Source organism: Orcinus orca, chromosome 11, assembly GCF_937001465.1.
Source record: "Orcinus orca chromosome 11, mOrcOrc1.1, whole genome shotgun sequence".
Lineage (NCBI taxonomy): Eukaryota > Metazoa > Chordata > Mammalia > Artiodactyla > Delphinidae > Orcinus > Orcinus orca.
This window is the reverse complement of record NC_064569.1, coordinates 18,019,859-18,043,567: the sequence shown is the minus strand read 5'-3', so window position 1 is coordinate 18,043,567 and position 23,709 is coordinate 18,019,859. Positions and strand designations below refer to the sequence as shown.

The 23,709-nt window shown below is 36.6% G+C and overlaps 1 protein-coding gene and 1 pseudogene across 20 annotated transcripts in view; both read left to right on the top strand.

Annotated features, from left to right (window-relative positions):
• The first annotated feature begins 248 nt into the window (after positions 1-248).
• The window catches only part of C2CD5 (C2 calcium dependent domain containing 5), an 82,435-nt gene continuing 58,974 nt past the window's right edge, over positions 249-23,709 (top strand). For 12 of the 20 annotated variants that reach the window (XR_007470039.1, XR_007470038.1, XM_033430245.2 and 9 more), the window contains exons 1-8: positions 249-439; positions 557-675; positions 10,237-10,323; positions 11,715-11,886; positions 13,162-13,257; positions 15,536-15,691; positions 16,537-16,735; positions 21,954-22,105. Coding sequence is in view for 18 of the 20 variants with exons in the window: in XM_033430245.2 (XP_033286136.1) it covers positions 586-675; positions 10,237-10,323; positions 11,715-11,886; positions 13,162-13,257; positions 15,536-15,691; positions 16,537-16,735; positions 21,954-22,105 (952 nt within the window). In the remaining 2 variants the exon portion in view is untranslated. Of the gene's footprint in view, positions 440-556; positions 676-10,236; positions 10,324-11,714; positions 11,887-13,161; positions 13,258-15,535; positions 15,692-16,536; positions 16,736-20,838; positions 20,964-21,953; positions 22,106-23,709 lie in introns of those variants that run through there. The other 8 variants (XM_049694174.1, XM_033430249.2, XM_004270922.4 and 5 more) reach the window with 2 other exon arrangements.
• LOC117201729 (leucine-rich repeat-containing protein 34-like) lies at positions 13,628-15,523 on the top strand (annotated as a pseudogene).

Below are 23,709 nucleotides of genomic sequence, written 5' to 3'. Positions count from 1 at the left end.
TGCAGAAGTTACCGAGCCGCAGCTGCGGTTCATTCCCAGAGGGTGGGCAGGTTTTCTTCCTGGGAAGCAGCAAGGCGCCAAACTACAGCCCCAGAGTCGGTGGATGATGCGGGGCTCGACCCGTTTCCCTGCCTACCTGCTTCCTCGAAGTCCGTCCCGCCTCCTTTATCTGCTCTCCGCGAATTTAGTGCCTCCCAGGAGAAGTGGGCCGAGCGCCGAGCGATCGATGCCTCCTCCCCGCCCTGGGAGCCGCCATTTTGGGGGGAGGAGAAACACTCGTATGGGCGGCTGCGGGTCAATGGGATGTTGACTGGCTTCTGCTTCTCTTGCCAGCGCTGTGGAGCCGGGGCAGAAGCCTCCACCGGGGTCGCTCCTCCGGCTGCCTCTCCGGAATGAGGCCTCAGTTCCCGCGCAGGACGGCTCCCTTTTTCTTCCGAGAGTAAGTGGCGGCGGGGCGCGACCCCGCGCGCCCTCCGCTGTCAGTTACCCCGCGCGCCCCCGTCCCTCCCCCGCCCCGCTGGGCGCTCGCCTCAGACTCGCTTGTTTATTTCTGCAGGAGCCCAAGGAGAGGCCGAAGCCGAGACGATGCCTGGGAAGCTGAAGGTGAAAATCGTGGCCGGGCGCCATTTGCCGGTGATGGACCGAGCTAGTGACCTGACTGATGCCTTCGTGGAGGTTGGTGCGAGGTCCTGCCCCTCCAAACACAGGGAGCGCCGAGCCCTGTGAAGGATCTTAGTCACCTCGCCCGCAGCCTCTCAGCCTATTCCCCTGTCGACCGCCCTGCTGGGTGCAGTGCTTGTACAGCCCTCCCTGGAGGGCTGACTGCCGAGACTGCAGCCCATGTGATAGGAGCACTGCTCGCAGGCGTCCGCGGCGCGCTGTGCTGCGCGGGGAGGCTGTTACTGCTCTGCCTGCAGGGTGACCCTGATGTCAGGACTCCTAACAGGCCACCTGCCAGTCGGGACATCCCAAGGTGTGACCACGCGGCCACTGAAACACACACACACACACACACACACACACACACGGTGTGACCACGCGGCCACTGAAACACACACACACACACACACACACACACGGTGTGACCACGCGGCCACTGAAACACACACACACACACACACACACACACACACACACCCTTCGTTGGCGGGGGGAGGGTAGCTAGCTTTTAATGCTAGAGTGATGGAGATGATGTTTAAAAAAAAAATTGTCATGATGAGTCAGAGCATTAGAACGATAATCATTTGGGCTATTAATGTTTGGAGTTGATAGATGCGTGATAATATACAGCCTGATTCAATATCAATATAAAATATTGTTGATGTTCCCTAAAGATAGCTAATACGTATTGAATCTCATTATTGCCAGGTCTGTGCTAAGGTTTTTTCAATTCTTAGTCCTTATAACAGTCCTGCTCTTGTATTATTTTCCCATATTGTAATTGAAGTACCTGAAAGACACAAGTTTTTTGTTTGTTTGTTTTAATATCACATGGACTTTTGTTTCCAAGCAATATATACATGTAATCAATTAAAACATATCTGAAAGGAACCATGAAACCTGAGAACTGCTATGGGGACTTGCTGGTACATAGGAGCCTAGCAAATTCAGGAAACAAGGGAAAATGTTCTGAGATAACATTTGCGTCGTCAATCTCTATGGACTGTTTTCACAATTAAAAATATTTTATAACTTAAAAAAAACCCTAGGAACAGTAAATAATTTGCCCAAGGTGCCTTAACCTTGTAAATCTCCAAAGCCTAGTGGTTTGTTAATACACGGTGCAAATACTGCCTCTCCAGACAAGATGATGAGTGTTTCTGTAGACTGTGGAAACTTAATTCTGTCTCTGAAGGTTTAGGGAGGCTTCCTAAAAAAAGTGACATTTGAACTGGGCCTTGTAGGGTACCCAGGATTTTACCAGGCAGAGGGAACATCAGAGGCACAGAGTGGCATACATGGTGTGTTAGGAAACCATCTTAGTTTGGGATGTGTCTGAAGTCAAAGCGGATGTGTGCGTAGTGGAGGTTGTGAGGGATAAGGCTGGGAATGTAGATTGGCACCAGCGCCCTTTTCTGTGTTTTTTGTAAATAGAGGGTAAACGGGGGAAGTTCTTCAAGCAGAAATGAAGTAAGATCATGTTTGGATTAGGTTGTTTCTTTGTAGGATGACTTGAATGGTGATGTTATCGATGGACTGGATAGATGAGAGATGAGGCAAGATCAGTTAAGAAGGTGGTAAAATTACCCAGACAATATGTGCACGTTTAGAATGGCAATGGGAATGGATTAAAGGGGAAAGATTTGAGGGACGTTTCTTAGGTAAAATTCTCAGGGCTTGGTAACAAATGGCTTTTGCTGGTGAGGGAGGGGTTGGATTAAAGGGTGACTCATTAATTCCTTCTTTCAACAAATAGTTACTGAGTGTCTGCTCTTTGCCAAGCCCCATGCTAGTCACCGATCTAGCTGATGCATATGTGATGGTGAAGAAAATAGACTTGGTTCCTGTTTTTATGGAGTGTATATTTTGGTGGGAGAGCCAGACATTAAAAAGTAAAGAAAGAGTACATTTATTTATTTATTTATTTATTGGCTGTGTTGGGTATTCGTTGTTGCGCGCGGACTTTTTCTAGTTGCGGCGAGCCGGGGCTACTCTTCATCGTGGTGCATGGTCTTCTCATTGCAGTGGCTTCTCTTGTTGCGGAGCACGGGCTCCAGGGAGCGCAGGCTTCACTATCAGTAGTTATGGCTTGTGGGCTCTATAGAGCGCAGGCTCAGCAGTTGTGGCGCACGGGCTTAGTTGCTCCACAACACCTGGGATCTTCCTGGACCAGGGATCGAACCTGTTTCCCCTGCATTGGCAGGCAGATTCTTAATCACTGCGCCACCAGGGAAGTCCCAAGAGTACATTTATAATTACAAGTTGTGATGAGTGCCATGAAAGAAAACGATAGAGAATCTCAGGAACTTTAGGTTGAATTATCAGGGGAGGCCTCCGAGGAAGTGCCAGTTAGGCAGAGACCTGTGGATGAGAAGGAGCTAGCTGCTCAGGGTGTGCTTGTGTGTGTGTGTGTGTGTGTGTGTGTCTGTCTGTCTGTCTGTCTGTCTGTGTAGGGGAGGGGCCGGGCAAAAGAGGCTGGAGGATAGGAGAGTCTCAGCAGAGGGAAGATCCTGAGGGTTTGCTTTGTTTTAAGAAGTGAAGGAAGATGTGTGTGCTGGCGTGTAGTAAGTGAAGGGGAGAGGTAACGTTGGAGAGTTAATCAGGGAGCCAGTTGTGTAGGATCCTAGAGGCCATGACTGAAGGTTGGATTTTATTTTCAGTTCAGAGGGAAGCACTTGTTGAGATGAGCACTGTTGTTGCTGCTTGCAGAATGAACTGCAGAGGGGAAAGAGCTGAAGCAGGCAACTAGTTAGGAGATTCCATTATAGTTCAAAAAAGAGGCAGTGAGGGTCAAGGTGATGGTTTTGCTAGTAGAATGGATGAATTCCAGATATGCTTTGAAGATAGACAGTAGGGGATTTGTTGGTAGACTGGAGTAGGGATCCGGGAAAGGGAGACTGAAAGGTGATTCCTAGCTTTCTGGAGTCACTGGGGCAATTTTCTCACTCTCCATAGAGTTGAGAGAGATTGAGTGGGTTGAGAATCAACTTCCATTTGGGCATGTTAAATTTGAGATGTCTTTGGTTCCTTTAATTGGAGTTGTCAAGGAGAAAGTTGGATTTGTGAGTGTGGTGTTTCGAAGAGAGGTATGAGTTAAAAATAAGCGCACACAGGCCAGTGCTTCTCAACTTTGTGAGACCCGGTCCTGCCTTTATATGGCAGGTATTTTGAAATCTTCCCTTTACTATCTTGGCATGATATCTATAGCTAATATAACCTATCTATGCCCACAGTTTAAAAATATCAATATAATGCTCTAACTGTAATATGATAGAGAAGTAAAAGTATTTTTTAATGTGTTTCAATATGGAAGTGCTTGTTAATGACCACGAAAGACATGAAGTAATCAGGTTGCACCCATGATATTTACTGAGCCTTTGTATATATCAGATACTATACTGGCTGTTGTGCAGCATGCTGGGGATAGAGCAGTGAGCAAAATGAAAGTTTCTGTAGTCACGGAACTTAGGTTCTAGTGGAGGAAGGAGTTAATCAAAAAAATAGTTAAGTAAGAGATAAAGTATGCTCGATGGTGAGAAGCTCCCCATGTGGAGAAAATAAAGCAGAATTCAGGATAGGAAGTACCTCCCCTCCCTGTAAAATCACGTGAACATGACTGCTCCTCTCTCAGAGTGAGACAGTTGTGTAGTTTTGGCATCTCGGATGGGCCTTCACTGCCATTGGTTATCTGATTTCCCAAAATACACTATAGTCAGCTCATGGGAAAAAAAGAGAGTTGTCCATTAATTTTCACAGTGGTTGCATTTCTTGACAGTTAATGTGTATTAAAACCCATCATAATATTCTATCTATAAACCTGAGTTAGGGTCTAGGTAGGTTTTTCACCCATGTGGCTATCTGGTGTGGATATTTGAAAGTCATGACATGAGACAAGTCTTCATTGTTGGGGACTGTCTCTTGAATTGCAGGACACCTAGCATCTCTGGTCTTCCTTACTAAATACTATTATTATTCGTCCCAAAAACGAAATTTTTGAAATTTAGAAATTATTCGTCCCTAAATTTGTAAAGTTTCTTTAGAAGTTGGTTCTGTCCCTTTTGCGAACCATTGACTTAGGGGAGAGAAGAGGGAGCGAGAAGACGGATGGATCCTTGAATGAACATGACATTAAGAATTTATTAGAGGTAGAGGACTAGGGGAAGGAAACTGAGATTGTTAGCCAGTGGGTGGGAGAAAAATCCAGAAAGTAATGTCTCAGAAGGCAAGAGAGGAAGTTTCTAGAAAGAGGAAATCCTCAACTGTCAAATGGCACTGAGAGGTCAAGTAAGGGGACAGAGAAATCACTGGATTGGACAACATAAGGATGTTAAGGGTCCTGGCTTGAGGAGTGTCAAGGACGGAAGCCCATACTGTAGTGATTTAGAGGGTTAAAGTACATGGGAGTAAGGAAGTAGGAGAGGCGTGAATAGGCAATTGTTTCAGGAAATATGGCTGTGAAGGGAGAGAAGAAATAGTGTGTTATTTGGGGGGGAGTATGCAGTTTTTACTACTTAAAAAAAAATAAGGTGGAAGATATTAGAACATATTTGTGTGCTAATAGGAATAATCCAGCAGAAAGGGAAAGATTAATGCATGAAAAAGGGGATAATGAAGGATTACAATATAATAAAGGGATAAATTTTGTGATATGGGATAACGGGATAAATATGTGATAAATAAAGGGATAAAATAAAAAATAAAGGGATAAAAAATAAAGGGATAAATTATGTGATATGAAAGATTTCTGTCTTTGTGCTGGGCTTGAAAGATGGTGCCATTTCCATAGGCAGAGAGGAAAAGGGGGCATTTTTTGGATGAAGAGGATAAATGATAAAAGCAAAAGGAGGGAATATAGCACATGTAATTGAAGGGAGGGTTCTTGTTAAATAGAAGTGGGAAGTAAAATTTGGCTGGGTAGAGAGGATGCGGATTACTAAGTGGTCTGAAAACGATGGGGAGAAGTCTGTACAGCAGATGCTCTCTTAACCAGTTTCTATTAACTGCCTCATTACAGTGCCCAGTGCTCTGCATTTCTGCCATAAACACATTCTTGAATACCCCATACCGTTAGATCATACTCCAGTGTGCCTGCTTCTCCCATCAGTTGGCTGATATGCTTTCCCAAGAGGCAGTTGCGTTTATTCCCTAACCTATTTATGCCAACACTATTTGTTATTGTTATTTATTTAAATGTTATACAAATCAGTGAAATAAGTGGGATAATGAAGTTGATAATGCTGTGTAAAGCATTATGGATACAGTTGCTAAAAATTGCTCTTGAATTAGATGAAGATTGTAAAAAATCTAGGATTCTCTATCCATAGTTATTTTACCAGTGATTTTAAGTTTTACCACATTTTAAAGAAACCCAGACTGGCAAACACAGATGATATGTTATGAGAGACTGGCAAACACAGATGATATGTTTTGGTTTATGCAAAAAAGATGACACAGAACTGTCAACGGTGGACCCTTACTCAAAGAAGAGGCTTCAGTCTTACGATAAAAGATAGAGGAATGAATATTTATTTATATGTTTTATTTGAAAATGTTTACTGTTTGTATCATTTTTAATGATTATCTGATCTAACCAGATTATTTGATTGACTAATCAGATATTGGTCCTGATTGCGTTGGGGTTGAGGGAATTTATACTATATATGATGTGAGGAGTTTAGGAAGCCAGTGAAGACCAAGTAGTACTTAAGGATGATTATTGTGGGAATCTCCAGGATGAACAGGATGGGATTCTGTACCAGGGGAGTATTAATCAAAATATATCCCAATATTAATGTGCATGTTACAAACTGTTCCGCTAAACTACATTATAATTTTGTGTTTATCCAGGAGCCTTTGAGGGAACAGGGAGAGGAAAGGAAATTAATATTTAATGAGCATTTTCTACCAGACATTTTGCTAAGTCTCTACATACATTATCCTGTTTAATGCTCACAGCAACTCCCCTTTTCAGAGGAGGAAGCAGCTTTAAATAACAGGTTAAATAACTTTCTCAAGGTAATTTAGCTAATGAGTGGGGAAAGAGAAAGCGTTTACCTTACTAGGGAATCTTGTTAAAATCCCTGATGTTCTTTAACTAAATTGTAAGACATTCATTTAATTGCTGAGTAATAAAATCTCCTTCGAATTAAATAAGGCCAAATGAACTCTGATTCTTCTTTAGTAGAAGGGGAATCACCACAATGTTGGCAAAACATACACTCTAGCCTTTTTCTTCTTCTAAAATCTTGTCTTTTGCTTGTTTGTTTAGTATAGTGTGGGGACTATCAGATTTTTACTATATCTAGAATGGACAGTTTACCAAAAAAAAAAAAATCACAATATAGCACTACATTATAATGGGACAAAACTGAAGAGGGCTCTGAAATCATAGCTTAAGAAATGATATGCTGTTTTTGGCAGTTGAGCCAAACTCCTTAAGTACATTTGGCTTTTGAATGGTTTTGAATGCTTTTATGAATCCTAACGACATTTTACTTCAAATAAAGCAGTTTTTAGGTAAATTAAACAATAAGTATTTCTTTGATATTTTGAATATTGAAATGTAATGAAAGCTAGATAAGTAAGATTTCTTAAGTATGAGGAGATTTCTTCCCAGGTTTCTTTTTCCTTGTTTCATTTCTTTAACATTTGTGATTTAAAAGTAAAAAAAAAAAAAAATTGTGCAAGTAATACATTTGGCCCTTCGTATCCCTGGGTTCCACTTCCTCGGATTCAACCAACTGCAGGTAGGAAATAGTTGGAAAAAAATTCCAGAAAGTTCCAAAAAGCAAAACTGGAATTTGTTGTGTGTGATTGCTGTTTACATAGTATTCACATGGTATTTACAACTATTTACATAGCATTTACATTGTGTTAGGTACTAAAGAGATGATTTAAAGTGTATGGGAGGTTGTGCATAGGTTATGTGCAGGTACTGTGCCATTTTATATGAGGGACTTGAGCATCCACAGATTTGGGTATCTGTGGGATGGGGGGATGGGTGGGAGGAGTCCTGGAACCAAAACCCGTGGGTACTGAGGGATGACCGTACATGAATAGCTCCTGTTAGAAAAGATTCAAATACTCAAGTAAAACTTGAAAGCCCCTTCTTACTTACAACACTATACTGTGTTGTCTACACCCTTATCAGTCCCTTCAGAGATAATTGCTGTCACTTCTTTGGCATGTATTCATCTACTCCTTCTCCTTGGCTTTAAAAACAAAAACAAAAACTTTTACATATCATATTTTTAAAAACAAATGTAATCATACTTTTTATATTCTACTACTTGGTTTTTTCAGTTATTATGCCATTGACATCATCCCCTGACAGTACATGTAATCAACTCCATTCTTTAGTAGGGAGCATGTGATTTATTTAGTCATTTTCTTGTTGTCACTAGGTTTTTGTATATCTTTTGGGAAGGGGCCATATGTGAAAGTACTTCAGGAGAAATTCCCTGCAGTGAATCCAGAATTTTATAACTGAATCAAAACAGTTTTTGCCATTTGAATTTTATTTTAATTTTTGATGTTTTTGAATTTTAAATAATCCATTTAAAAAATAGGTAATATATGTGCATGGCTCAAAATCCAAAATGTACAGAATGAGTCAGCCTCTCATGGCCTTTCCTTTAACCGATCTGTCTTGTTTCGTTTAGTGGCCACTGTTAACATTTGTTGTATATCCTTCCAGAAACAATCTGTGCATATATAGGCACATATCATATGCCTTATAACATTTTACCATTTTTTTTCCTCCACAAAGAATGCCGTACACACTGCTCTGCAGTAGAGGGATGTATCTTGGACATTGTTCCATACTAGTGCACGGAGAACTGCTTCTGTCTTCTGTATAGCACTGCATTGTGTGGCTTTCCCATACTTAATTTAGCCAGTTCCTGATTGATGGACTTCTAGGTTATTTCCAATCTTTTGCTACTATAATGCTGCTTATGTATGTCATTGTGCACCTATGTATGAATTTAAAGGGTATAGGCATTTAAAATTTTGATAAGTGTTGTCAGACTGCACTTTGTGAAGATTGTTCTAATTTGCATTCACAGCAACAGAGTATGAGAGTGCCTCATTCACACTGTGTTTTCAAACTTTTTGATCTTTGCCAACCTGAGTAGTAAAAATGTCGGTTTAGTTTAATTTCTCTTAGTATGAATGAGGTTTTCAGCTCTTGATATACTTAAAAGACATCTATATTTCCATTTCTTTGAATTTCCTTTTTTTGGTTGGTTTGTTGATCTTTTTCTTATTGCTTTGTAGGAACTTGTTAGAAATTGAAGAAATTAGCTGTTTGTGACATATTTGGCAAATCCTTTTTCTCACTTTCTTATTTATCTTTGACTTTATCATATTCCTTACCATGCAAGAACTCATTATTTTTATGTAATTTCTTAAACCTTTTCAACCCTCTGACCAAACTGCCTAGGTACCAAATGGTTGGTATCATTCCTTGATAATTCAAATTGCATGATAAAATAACTAGAAAAATGTACAGAAGATAATAACTATAGGTTTGGGTATTTTGCTTTTAGAACATTTTCTGGACTGATTAAACATTAATATCTACAAGTATTATAATACCAATAGTAGGGTTGTAGGTCAAGAAGGAAAGGAGATTTCATAGATTATCTGATTAAACCAGCATTTCCTAAGTATCTACAACATGCAAAACTCTTTACTGGGTATCGGGATAAACCTTTAATGCATTTTGAGGTTAGAAAAGATACTTAATGGTGATAACTGATAGAATTAGGGAAGAGCTTAGAGAGATCAAGTTCAGGAAAGGTGAAACAATCTAGGAAGTAGTTTCTTAACTGTTTTGCTCTTAAGCTTCCTGACCGCTTCTCAAGTCCAGCCTGAGGTTTCACAATCTCCATTCTTTCTTAGAAGCAAGTCCCAGGGATTTAGCCTCCTTTCTGCCTTCTTCCTTTTCTTCTTATTTACTTTTGCATTTTGATTTAGTATCTGCCAAGACTGGCTATGAAACAGGGTAGTCTCCCCATTCCAACGCCTTTTATTGTCCCTGAAGATAGAAACATAAAACCCTTAATGACCATAGTTTATTGCTGATCACTGTGTATGCACAGGTAAGGATTTAAAAAGTAACAAATACTGAGGAAGTGAGAAAATATGAGGATATGTTACTAAGTTCTTATAATAATGGGCTGTAGTTCTGGATTCCCTTGATGAGATGGTAAGAGTCAGTTGTCCTTTCTACCTTCTGATTGTATTTTGCTGGTCCTCCACCCTTAAGACTTTCCCCTTTTGTCTGAGCTCCTGTTTAGTGAAGACCATGTGATTACTTTCTCCACACTGACATAATGGTCTGATTTTAATTTCCCTGTAGAGCTAGTCAGGCAGAACAGTGGGTGATCCCTTGTTCCAGGTGTAGTCTATAAACTTGCCTGGACCCATCCATACTTTCTTGCCTTTTGTCTCAGGGGATAGTTGTCTTTTATCCCCTTCATGGTTAATCCTCCTATTGTTTAGCTGATGTTAAATTTTAATTTTATTCACATTTTTAATATTTTTATTTGAACTGTTCTTACTTGTTTTTAGGTAAAATTTGGTAATACCACCTTTAAAACAGATGTGTATCTCAAGTCCCTCAACCCTCAGTGGAACTCAGAATGGTTTAAATTTGAGGTAAGTTTTTAAATGTCAGCATTTTTGCGGTGACCCTTTTTTCGCAGGAATGATTGGACTACGTTTTATTTCAGGTATAGTAGTTTTCCTACACCATAAAAATATTTCCTAAGAATATTGAGTTTTCAAAAAATTATGTTACAGTTCAGAAAATATCATATATGAATAGGAGAACCCAGATTAAAAAGGTATTATATTATTATATAGTAATTTTCTCTGGATTTTAGCATATACCAAAAATCACTTAAGAATAATGTACAGATTAAACATCTTTTTGAATTGAGATAAAAATACGTATCATAAATATTGCCATTTTAGCCATTTTTAAGTGTACAGTACAGTAGCATTAATTGCATTCACATACATACAATGTTGTGCAACCATCACCACTATTTCCAAAATTTTTTCATCACTCCAAAGAGAAAATACTCATTCAGCAATGACTCCCCATGCCCTCCTCTCTCCAGCCCCTCGTAACCTCTAATCTACTTTCTGACTCTGAATTTGCCTATATAAGTATTTCATATAAGTAGAATCATAAGTATTTGTTCTCTTGTGTATGGCGTGTTTCACTTAGCATAATGTTTTCAAGGTTCATCCATGTTGTGTAGCATGTATCAGAATTTCATTCCTTTTTATGGCTGAATAATAGTCCATTGTATGAATATGCCATATTTTGTTTATCCTCTATCTGTTGATGCACACTTGGGTTTGTTTCTGCCTTTTGGCTATGGTGAATAATGCTGCAGTGAACTTTGGTGTACCAGTATCTGTTTGACTCCCTGTCTTCAGTTCTTTTGGGTCTATACCTAGAAGTGGAATGGCTGAGTCACGCGGTAATTTCTGTGTTAAGCTTTTTAAGGAACTGCCAAACTTTTCCACAGTGGTTGCATCATCTTACATTCCTACCAGCATGTGTGAGAGTTTTGGTTTTTCCATATCCTTGTCAATACTTGTTATTTTATTTTATTTTATTTTTAAAATGTAAGCCATCCTAGTAGGTCTGAAGTGGTATTCACAGTATAATTTTAATGTGTATTTTTATTATGAATGAGGTGAGTTTGATTTCCTATGGCTAAGGACCATCTGCATTCTTTTACTTTGAACTGTCTCATATTTAAACGACCTGAAGAAGGTATTTAGGCTTCGGAGGTTGACTTCACCAGACTTGATGACCAGTTTAATACAAAGAATGTAGATGTGAGGTGTTATCTAATTGGTTTTGATTTGCATTTCCCTAATGACTAATCTCTCTACCTTTGCTTAGAGATAAATCTATAAGATTTCTTTTCCTGGAAATAAGTAATCTTTTACATTTGGTATATGTATACATTTATGGTAATGAAGATTTTTAAATTATAAGATTTAATTTTTAAGATATACTTTTTTAGGTGGATGATGAAGATTTACAAGATGAACCTCTCCAGATCACAGTTCTTGACCATGATACATATAGTGCAAATGATGCCATTGGTAAAGTGTACATTGACATTGATCCTTTACTCTACAGTGAGGCTGCAACAGTCATCTCAGGATGGTTTCCAATTTATGATACCATTCATGGTAAGCAATACATTTTAAGAAAATAAGTCACAGTCTTTTAATTTATCCTTAAAGACTTTTGTGTTGTGCCTGGTATTTTTAAAATACATATCTTCAAAAGATGTCTTCTCTTTTAATAGACATGTGGTAGTCTGTATTGTTGGTAGAATTGTAACTTTTCTGACCATAATTTGAAATAATGCCTGCTAAATTTGTACAATATAGTAAGCAAATGTATCATGTGAAAATCATCTAATACTGCTACTCTGTTTCTAAAACACATTTTAAAATGAATAATCTTGAAACTTTTCTACTTAAAAATTCTTGAAAGGAAAAAAATTCTTCAAAGGCTTTTTGTTGCCTAAAGCAAAGTTCTCAAAGTATGGTCTTGGGACATCTGTGGGTCCATGAGATACTTTCACAGGCTCTGTGAAGTGAGATGAGAACTGTTTTCAGGATAATACTTATATGACATTTGCCATTTTTAGTCTCACTTTCTTACAAGTTGTACAATGGAGTTTTCAGAGGTTTTATGATGTATGATGTTACCACACATTGAATGTAGAGCAGAAATTAGAATCTAACTATTTCATTAAGCTACACACTATAGAGATTGGCAAAAATGTAATGTAATGCCACTCTTATCACTAAAATTTCTTTTGTTTTTCAAAATAGTTATTTTTATAAAAGTGTTTATTTTGACATAAATCGATTTACTGCTACTTTAAATGAAGTAATAAGTAAATATTTGTCTAAATTCTCAATTTAAATTTATAATATGGTAAATATTGAAGGTTTTGACCCGCATAGACAAAGATTCTTTGAGATCTTCAGTAATTTTTGAGATTGTAGAAGGGTCCTGCAATCAAAAAGTCTGAGAACCACTAGCCTAAAAATATGTCATCTCTTTAAAATGGCAGAGGGACCATTATGGGCATAAGGAACTGGCAGATGCTTCTGCCTACAGTCTTGCATTTTTCTGTCTATTTTACATTTTTGACCTGGCAATTACATTGATAGTAGTTTATTATAAGAAGATAAGATGTTTGATGAGATTTATGTGTATTGTAACATTCATATTCTATATTATTCATTGATGTTTAAAATGGTAAAATAAATTGGAGAACAGGATTTACTTAAATAAATTAGAGCATCTATAGAATGAAAATAATTAGGAAACAAAGTTAGCATTGCTGTTATGATTGATACATTATTTTTAAATCATTATTTGCCTGATTATTTAATTATACTTTATTTTCTTAAGGTAGAAACTTGTTTTTCCTTTTGAAATTATAGGTATCCGTGGGGAAATCAATGTAGTTGTCAAAGTAGACCTCTTCAATGATTTAAATCGATTTAGGCAGTCGTCATGTGGAATCAAATTCTTTTGCAGTAAGTAAATATATTTTATTACTCATTTGACAGGAAATTTAATAATTGTTAAATATGAGAAATCAAATTAATGTTTCAGAAGTCTAATGGAAAACGTATTATACCTTGGTCTTAATGCCAGAGAGAAAATTGTGAATTTTTCAGAAGTAATTACTGTAGCTCTGGGAATTGTTTATCTGATTTTAAAGTAAATGATATGTAATTTTTCACAAGTTCATAGTAAGTTTTTTTAGAAAAATCCAGTGGGGCATGTGTGTGCATGCGGTCATCATGACAGTGACACTGTGGCCCACAGGGAGGCTGCCTCTGGCTGTTCCCCACATCCTCCCTTCTCTAGTCTCTGTGCCAGCCTCTGCCCACGAGAGTGTGATTAGAAGGAATCACATTAATCATTGCTGGTTACAGTCAGTTAACTCCAGTAGAAAGGGTAACAGGTGAAGATTTTTGGATCTTTTTCAGAATTTTTAAAGAAGAATCCATATATTAATGAGACAATATTTACATAAACCTTATGATTAGTGATATTGAGTCTGAGGTGGAGAATTAATTGTTAAAGCACTACATAAGATTACAGCTCTGAAATACTTAAGAATGACTGGAAACAAGATTGAAAATAAAGGTGGAATGTTTTTTCCTGCAATGCAACAATTTAATTCATCCTTAGAGAAATTAGATATGGGAATGCAAAGTGTGCATTTGTAGGTGAACTGTGCATTTGCTACAGTCCTAACTCAAAACCCAACAATTAAGGGAATAAACCCAAACGGACCTATACAGAAAGAGTCCACAATTCATTTAGGCCACATGTTGAAAGAAAATCACTGCATTGTTAAACTAGGTATGTGTCTGCATAATATAAAACATTGTGATATGAAACAGATGATACACTGTATCTGAACAGTAGCCTATGCTACTTTGATGTCAGCGGGTTGTCAGAGGTTAGCGACAACATAGGGGGAGAGGACTTGTCACACTTTCTCAGCCAATGAAAACAAATCCCATTAATGTCTACATTTGGGAAACAAATTTGATGAGGCTACACGTGTGGCATATTCAGACTTAATTCAAATGGGCTCTTCAAAACCAGGCCATACAGACGTGGAGCCATTTGTGGTGGATGGATGTGTATATCTTGCAGAAGTCTCAAATGGCTTTAAAAAGCAGAATTATTTAAAAAGCATAATTACTGGACACTAATTTATAGAGAAGATTGCAAGCTAATCATCTAACGTAGATTTTACTCTTGTACCAGTAGGTCAACACAGGTTAAAATAATTTTCACGTATTTGTCTTACTTTATAAAGGTTAATATTTTATTGCCCATTACAGTTCTTTCAAAAGTTAGAACAAATTACTTTTGTCAAATGTGTAAAAGATCTGACTATAATTAAGCTTTGAATAACTGTCAAAAAAAGAAAAAGCCAGTGGCATTTTATGCTGGTATAGGATGCTGAAAGATAGGAGTGGAGCACTAGAGGCGGCACTGTGGTACTATCCATAGTGACATAAGCATCTACAGGTATGGAGCCTTGCGGATGCCATGAAATATGGGTCACAATTAAACAGATCTGGGCAATTCATAGCCAGCCTGGACTAATAGGGTTGAAAACTCCTATGTAGTGGAGTTAGTTTCAAGGCATGCATATAGTTCGGTATAGATGTTCTCACATTCTTCCCTTTTTAATAAATCCAGTGACGTTTGTTCTATGTATTGAATGAGTCTATTAAGTAGTATAGTGACTACTGAACCAATTGGCCTTATAACCATGGATTATTAGAAACTACAGGCCTGTATGACTTCTCAGATTATGTCAGAAAGGTAATGGCTTGGTTTTTAAGGCTGCAGTATGTGGTGTGCAGAACTTTTTCAAAGGGCTTCCAATGATTAGAGTGTTTTGGTATTCATTATCTGCTTTCTGATTTTTTATATAATATCAGCTAGCTCACTTTAATTTTGACTTTTTTACACTTCGTATTGAACGCTATTTAAGATGGTCTGTAGCTGTTTTCTAAATTATAAAAATACAGTTTATATCTTACTGTGCTTACTTGAGAAAGGCAAGAGGCCTCATGAAGGAAAATGATTATTTCTAAGAATAAAATGGAACTTAGAAGACTGTTTGATTGAAAGTATTATTATGATTGCATTGAGGTTATCACAGTAAAAGATGTTCTTGTACTATGTATCCAAAAGGTAAGAACTTAGTTGTACATTTTTAAAAAGTTAAATTTAGCCTTGTGATAAAGAGAAGCATAATAGATAATTTTTTTTTAACAGCGACATCTATTCCAAAGTGCTATAGAGCTGTAATAATTCATGGATTTGTAGAAGAACTTGTGGTCAACGAAGACCCAGAATATCAATGGATTGATCGAATTCGCACACCAAGGGCATCAAACGAGGCCAGACAGAGACTCATTTCTTTAATGTCAGGTATTTTTAAAAAAAAAAAAAAAAGCTTCATGGCTGATTGACTTAATCCTCCAAAATTCTTCACTTCCTTTTGACATGCTACTAAAACTTTACAATGAAGACTATGAATTGTTAACTGACTGATTCCCTATCCCTGGCCCCGTCCTCCTGAACACATGTGCATTGCCATCTTATAACAAGACAAAATCTGAATCAGAAGCTTATAGTTACTTCTTAACTAGGTAGTAAAAGGAAATTGGGCTTATGAAGTGGCATGGTAGAAAATGCCCTGAACAAGGAGTAGGAAACTGAGTTCTAGTTTTCCTCCTTGGAGTGTTTATTTGTTGTCAGAGCTTAGGTAATCTCTCTAAGGTGTTTTGTTTAAATGTTGCCTTTTCATAGTCCTTCTCTGACAACTTGTACCTCCTTTTACCCCTACTCCCCCGCCACTCTTACCCCATTACTTTTCTTTATTTTCCTTTGAAGAACTTATTTCCATCTAAAGTTTGTATTTATTATGTACATATGTGTGAGTGTATATATACACTCACGCATACATACATACACACACACACACTCACACAGATATATCAGATAATAAATACGTTATATTTAATAAGTACAAATGTTTATAATAAATTTATGTATTTAAATAGAAAATAGAAATATATTTATACTTATATTAACATGTTAATTATATTTAATATTTATAAATACATACAAATGTTATATTTAACATAATGTTACACTTAATATATTAAATAATCTATGATTTTCTGGACTCTTTCCTATTACCACCATGTCCAGCTTTGTATTATGCAACATGCAGATAAGAGGCCGACTGTGTTTTCTTCCTTTTTTTGTAGGTGAACTGCAGAGGAAGATTGGCTTGAAAGTACTTGAAATGAGAGGAAATGCAGTTGTTGGGTACTTACAGTGCTTTGATCTGGAAGGCGAATCTGGGTTAGTGGTACGAGCCATAGGAACAGCGTGTACACTGGATAAATTAAGTAGCCCAGCAGCATTCCTTCCTGCATGTAATTCCCCGTCCAAAGAAATGAAGGAGTAAGTATGAATCGATGAATTGTTCTTATGGAGCTTTTTATCTTTTGTCTACATATTTTCATTTGATTTGAAAAATTTTTTTTTTTTTTTTTTGCCGTACGCGGGCCTCTCACTGTTGTGGCCTCTCCCGCTGTGGAGCACAGGCTCCGGACGTGCAGGCTCAGCGGCCATGGCTTATGGGCCCAGCCGCTCTGCGGCATGTGGGATCTTCCCAGACCAGGGCACGAACCCGTGTCCCCTGCATCGGCAGGCGGACTCTCAACCACTGTGCCACCAGGGAAACCCTGATTTGAAACATTTTAGTAGAGTTGTTCAACATACATTTTTTCCTGCAGCAGTTTTCTTATCAGAGATGACTATCAAAATTTGAAGCTTAAAACTATTTAGATATTCCTAATATTTTATTTATACTGTCATGAAATTCAAATTAAGTAATATAAAATTAAACTTGTTCCACATCTTTAGACACTGTATATCTAAAGCTTATGCACTCTGAAGAATTTTACTTGTTGTCTGGGGAATGCTTAATACCCTATATCTGATAATCCAATTATGCCTATCATTAGCAACATAGTATAGAAAGCAGGAAAGATTGACCTGTGCAGGGATCTCAAACTCCAGTGTCTACAGAGCCCAAGTAGTTTATATAAATAAAATAATTGGGTATAATGGAGAATACTGGGGACTGCATAAAGCAGATGTTGGCAGACTTTTTCTGTAAAAGGCCAGATAGTTAATATTTCAAGCACTGGCCATATAGTTTTTATGTTTGTTCACCAAAAAAAAAAAAAAAGGAGTTTGCCAATCTTGATCTAAAGGAATTTAAACTCTTACACTTTTTTAAAAAAGTATTTGTGATCCAACAGAACATTTCTGTTGGCTCCATTTGGCTAATGTGTCATCGTTTGTGCCTAAGGCAGAGATTCTCAACATGGTGTTGGTGGTGCTATCAACAAAGAATGCTTGAAATGAAAATTTTCTGTCGTAATGCTTGGGGTGAGCAGGATGATTCTATTGGGGACCAGAAATGCTGACTGTCCCACACAGCTAGGGACAACTCTGTACAACAAAGACGTGTTCCATACTAAATGCCAATGGTACTTCCATTGAGAACCATTGCTCTAGAGATTCTTCTAGATCAAGGGTCAACAAACTTCTTTGGTAAATTACCGGAATGGAAATAGCAAGGACTCAACTCTGCAGATGTTGCATGAAAGCAGCCGTCAATAGTATGCAAATAAATGAGTGTGTCTTTGTTCCAATAAAACTTAATTATTTTCGAATCAGATGGCAGGATGGATTTTGGCCTGTACTGTATATAGTGTGCCGACCTCTGTCTTTTATCATCAGGAGGTCAGAGTTCTGTAGTCAGAAAACCCAAAATGTTTCCCAGTTCAGCAGTAGTCAAGAGAGGTTGCCTAGAAAGCAATCACAATTTTTTTTTTCAAACAGTCTATGTAAAAGTGAGATTCTTTATCAACTTTTTCTTTTTGTTTAATTGTTCCTTTCTGCTGGCCTTTAGTTATTTGGGTTAAATTTTAGTCACAAGAAGGAGCACAGTATTACATATATTTTCTAATTTTATTTGGAAATATATTGATAAGTGAAATGTTTTAAATGATTTATTGAGTGAATTTGCTTTATCTTCCATTTAAAATCTGTCTTAAAAAAGATATGAACTGCCTTCTGCTACAGGTAAAGTCAGATTGCAGGTATAACTTTTTGAGGGATTTAGGGTTTTTTTCTCTTTCCGTAGCAAATTTAAGTAAAGAGCTGGGTCCCTCTTCCTTCTGCCACCGTCCAGCTTTATCTGTACTGCCTAAAGGGGCCTGGCCTTTGCAATTGTGATGTCTGAAGTTTTCCTCTTTTCACTGAATTACTTAGTGGAAAGAAAGCTGCAGTACCTGTTGGTGCCTTAAAGTGACATATGGATGGTAGGGGAATACATTTCGCCTTCATTCAGGAAGGCGAACATTAACGTAAATCTGAGCTTGTCTAAGTTTTCTTTTTCTAATTTTGTTGTAGCCATTTGCCTTAAATTGTGAGCTATTCACACCATGAAGAATTTAAGTGGCTTCATTAAGATTTCCTAATGGCATATTACTGCATAAGTCATGTTATTTAAAAAAACAAAAACAAAACCTCAGGCTGCTTTATTTCAACCAGCTTCTTTGTATTTTTGTTAATGAAGCAGTTTGGGCACTAGTTTAAAATTGTTTTATGAGTCACCTGATTATAATTATTTTGGTTTTTAATTTTAACATTGTTGATTCTAGACAGGGATTTAATAAGGTAGTTTGGATTATGTTCCTGCCTGAATAGATTTAATGTTAGAAATACCACTAGGGTATTCTTGTAAGGCAACCTTTCATGCAAGGAGATTGATAAGAATTAGGACTCAAAGAATACATTATGGTGATGCTCTCTCCATTGTACTTGGATTTTAATTTGATGTCATAATTTGAACACTTAATGATGTTCATTTTATTTTACTTTTATTAATGGTGTGTTCTGCTCCATCAGTTTGTGTTTTCCTTTTAGATATTAATGTATTATGGAGTATAAAGCTCTTTGGTGTTTCCTAGCTGAACTATCTTGATGGTAGAAAGTGCATTTAAATATGGTTTATTGATTCTCTAATTTAAAAAAAAGTACTTTCTAGGAGACATTAGTCATAGTTTCTCCTCTGTACGGCACCGATTCTTAGACTTTTTAACTCCATTAGCCACTTACTTCAACAGAGAAAGAAAAAACAAAAATAAAACCTCACCCAGTTGCTTGTGTAGAAATTAGTCACCAGTGAGATATTTGATTTTTACCAGTTAAACACTTTAAAAAATTAAATTAGCAACAAAAGCAGAAACATTTGTCCTATAGTAAAAGCAGTGATATTTTCAGAAAGTAGATGGTCTTTAAAAGACCATTATCGCCAGTTAACGAAAACTCATGTTTGGATCTTGATAAATTGTGATTATTGGGAATGTTCACTGGGCAGCGGAAAAGGAAAAAAGGCCAGGAAAAGTTGGGCTCTCGATTACTTTTACTTTGAATTCTAAAAAATGGGAGTACGGTAGTTTTTCAGTGTAGTGACTTAATTCATTTCCCCTCATTGTGCATAAGGGAAGGCATTGCACAATGAAATAGTTGCTAATATGAAGTCTAGGATTCTTAATTATATAATATACCTTTTATTCCCCATCCACTATAACTATGCTCTTTCAGCTAAATTTCTTTGTGAAAATTTAAGTGCCATAGATGTATGTTTCTGGTCTAAGTGTATCTGGTCTAAGTATCCTTTACATGTGCATAGATGTGATCTATTGCAGGATGTTAGTTGATATCTTACACAATTTCAATTTAGAATGTAGTTTAACTAAATTCTGTTTAAGTTTAATAATCTATTCTGTTTGAAAGCAACACAAAAGTCATTATATTGCTTAATTAATGTTTTTTTTTTTAAAGCGGTGTCCCTTTGCTTTGTTTTGTTCCCAGTGTAACCTGGTTTTAAGCTATATACTTGGGGTGCTGAAATATGGAATAATTGGATCTACTTATATTAATTCAATTCACTCATTTCTCTTTATTTTGTCATTTTCATATTCTTATATAACTCTGTCTTGATATGCTAGACAGAAACAGTTCTGTTAGTTAAACTTCCTTTGTAGAAAAATATATCAGCAGTTATTCATATCTCAGTTTCAAAGTAGTGTAAGAACATCATATTTGGCTTTTCATTTTTATGTGTGTTTTCTTCCTGAAATATTGTTTAGTAAGCTCTGTGGTGATCAGAATAATAGCAAACATTTTAAAGTAACTGAAAATCCAAATTTTAATCTTTTTCTTATTTAATTCCACTGGCAGTTCTGCTTGCTATTTTTCTTATTCACATTCCTAATTTATTAATCTGATTCTTTGTAACTATTTCTTAACAAATTAATATTTAGCTCTTCTTTTTTATCTCAACTTGTTTTGTGCATGCTAGGGATTAAAAAATAATTCCTGTCCCCTAACTACAAGCTCCTTTGAAATTATTTTAACATAACTTTGCTATCTCTTGTATGTATTGTTTTCTTTTCTTCCACTTTGACCACAAATTCCCTCAGGTCTCCGCTGGTTCATCCTCCAAGCCATGGATGCCGCTCGACTCACAACAGCCCAATTCATACTGCTACTGGCTCACGACTTACTCAGAACTTCTCTGTGTCTGTTCCCACTCTCATCTATACTGGTACGAGACTGCTCAGACTCCAGAGCTGGGGAAGCAGGCCACGGGCAGAGTGGCTGCAGAGGGCAGGCAGGCAGGTAGCGTAGGCAGGTACAACAAGTCTTTGCTTCCTTCTTTTCTCACTCGTAGTCCAGTGGCACTGAAGAAATCCTGTATTTAGCCGCCGCAGAGGCTCTAACTACATGGAAGTGAAAGTGTTCTTCCAGCTTCCAAAGTCTCTTCCATAGATCCTCTAAGAACCCTATCTTGTATATGTATACTGTGAGTTTTTAGGAGAATCCTCCAGTATGTATTTTTGCCATTATTTCTGCATTTGGTTAGAAATAAAATTGATGATTGGACTCTAAGTGACATAGCTGCCAAAGCTTCTGATTTGCTTATTTTCTTTATATACAAAACTTGTAACAGTAGGGTCTGTTTCATTCTGTGGAAGAGAGCTGTTGGAAAACAGGTAAGCGACTCTTCTGCATAAAATGCAATGTTTCTGTGTAGCCTATATTCATTTTCCACTCTGCTGTGTTTTTAGCTGTGGCACTCTTGATGCTATAGGATAAGGAAACATGTTTTTCTTTTCAAGATATCTGTGTGTGCAAATATAAAAAATATTGTGAATATTTACACACACCATTTGCAGTCATCATTTTTTCTTTCGTAACTTAAACAAGCATTGTTTGTTTGAAAATATTTTTATTCATGTATTTATTCTTTTTGTTTATTTCTTCTTTTAATGTTTTTTTACCCCCTTAGTCTGCCATTTCATGCTGTTTTGCTTTTTTACTTGGCTTATTAACTGTTTCAAGGCAGATAATTACTTATCTGGAGAATGATGAATGGTTAAACAGCAATTGGATGTCTTTGGCCTCATACCCAGCTCCACACTTAAGAAATGACTGCTGGCCCTGCCCCAATACTTTCCTGGTGTTTAGATCATGCTGCCTTTGTCAAGTCCTTTGGCACATGATTACTTAATATTTCTCCACCTTCTTCTGGCAGGATTCCCTTCAATGAAGATCCCAATCCCAATACTCACTCATCAGGACCCTCAACCCCTCTGAAAAACCAAACTTATTCCTTTTCACCTTCCAAGTCCTACAGTCGACAGTCCTCTTCTTCTGATACAGATTTGAGTTTGACACCCAAAACTGGTAAGGCACTTCCACTCACTTTTTCTCTTTTTTTTCCAAATTTGTTTATGTTCCTTATTAGCTTTCCATCCAAGCCTTTCTTCCTGTTTTTGGCATTTAAGTTAAAAGATAATGTGAATACTGATCATTTTCAGTTACTACAATTAAAATGTGAAAATTTTGTGTAGTTCAGAAGTTATCTTGTTCAGAGAGCGACATTTTGTTGATTTAATCATAGCGTAGATAAGAAGGCCAGAATTTATTTTTGCATGTAGTCATTTTCCATTTCATGCTCAAATTAAGAGGAATAACATCGTAAAGCATTTGGATAGAAAGTAACACTAGTAGCTTGCAATCCAATTCCTCATGCAGTATAAGCATTTTTGAATTCATTATTTCTATTTTGGAATTTAATTCTAAGATTTTATTAAGAAAAAAATCTTACAACTGATTTGGTTATTTTGGAGTACATATATCTATTTACTAGCTTATTATTTAAAATATTTGGTTTTGCTAGTCTTACTCTCTAGGTTAGAAAATAGCATTTTTGCTTTACTTATTCTTGCATATTTGCCAGGGTATGAAATTATAATTTTTCCCTCTCCTATTTGTATTTTGTTAATTTCTGAGTTTTTGTGAATATGTTTTATGATAAAAACTGATTAAAAAAATCAAATTAGTTTCTTACTCCTTAAAATAGAATTAGCTTATTTAAGTCATTGAATTATTATTCTTAAGAAAAATAAAAAATAAATAAAACATTTAAAAGTTAATAGTTTGCAATTTTTGCAAATAGCATTTTTGTCTGGGAGTTTCCTTGCCAGATTGATGAAAACATTTTGCCTAGTTTATTTGCATTATTTTTAATTTATCATCTTTAATAACTTTATTTTTGTGTTAGACAAGAGATTTAGAAAATGACCCCAGATTTTACGAAAACAATGAAAAGAACCAGCACTACTTCCAAAGTAAAGAAAGGGCATTTTTAAAAATCCTATAGACATAATATCTATTTTTATAAATGTAGTCACAAAATGTAAAGAAGATAATTATTAACACCTAATTCTTTGAAAATAATTGCTTTATTTTTACAAGTATAATCATAAATAACAACTTAAAATAATGTGATATTTGATAGTAATGGATGCTTTGGAATATGGCATCTTCACCATATTTGTGTCATAAAAACTGAACCATTGAAATTGTAGTGAAGTGGGTTTTTTGTTTTGTTTTGTTTTTAAATAAAGGCTGAGGTTCTGGCCTTGAAATTCATAACAATGAAAACAATAAAGACCTAGGATAGCATTTGAAGAGTAAGTTTTCTTAAACATATTTTTGAGGCTTTGTCCACTGGTTGTTTATTTGTGTATTCCAGGTCACTTTTCAGTATTTCTTACCTTCCTTTTTTTTGCCATACTACAGACACATTTTTGAAAGTATTTCCTTGGTCTTTCTGTTTCTTTTTTTTCATTCACCAGAAAAGCCAAGTCTAAAGAAGATTGTGAAGTAATAAATTAACTGAAAGAGACTTCTCTTCCCTTAGCTTTCTAGTAGGCAATCAATTGTACTATCAATGAAAACTTTTTTGCATTTTATTTTCTAGCTCCAAATTTTTAGTTTTTAAA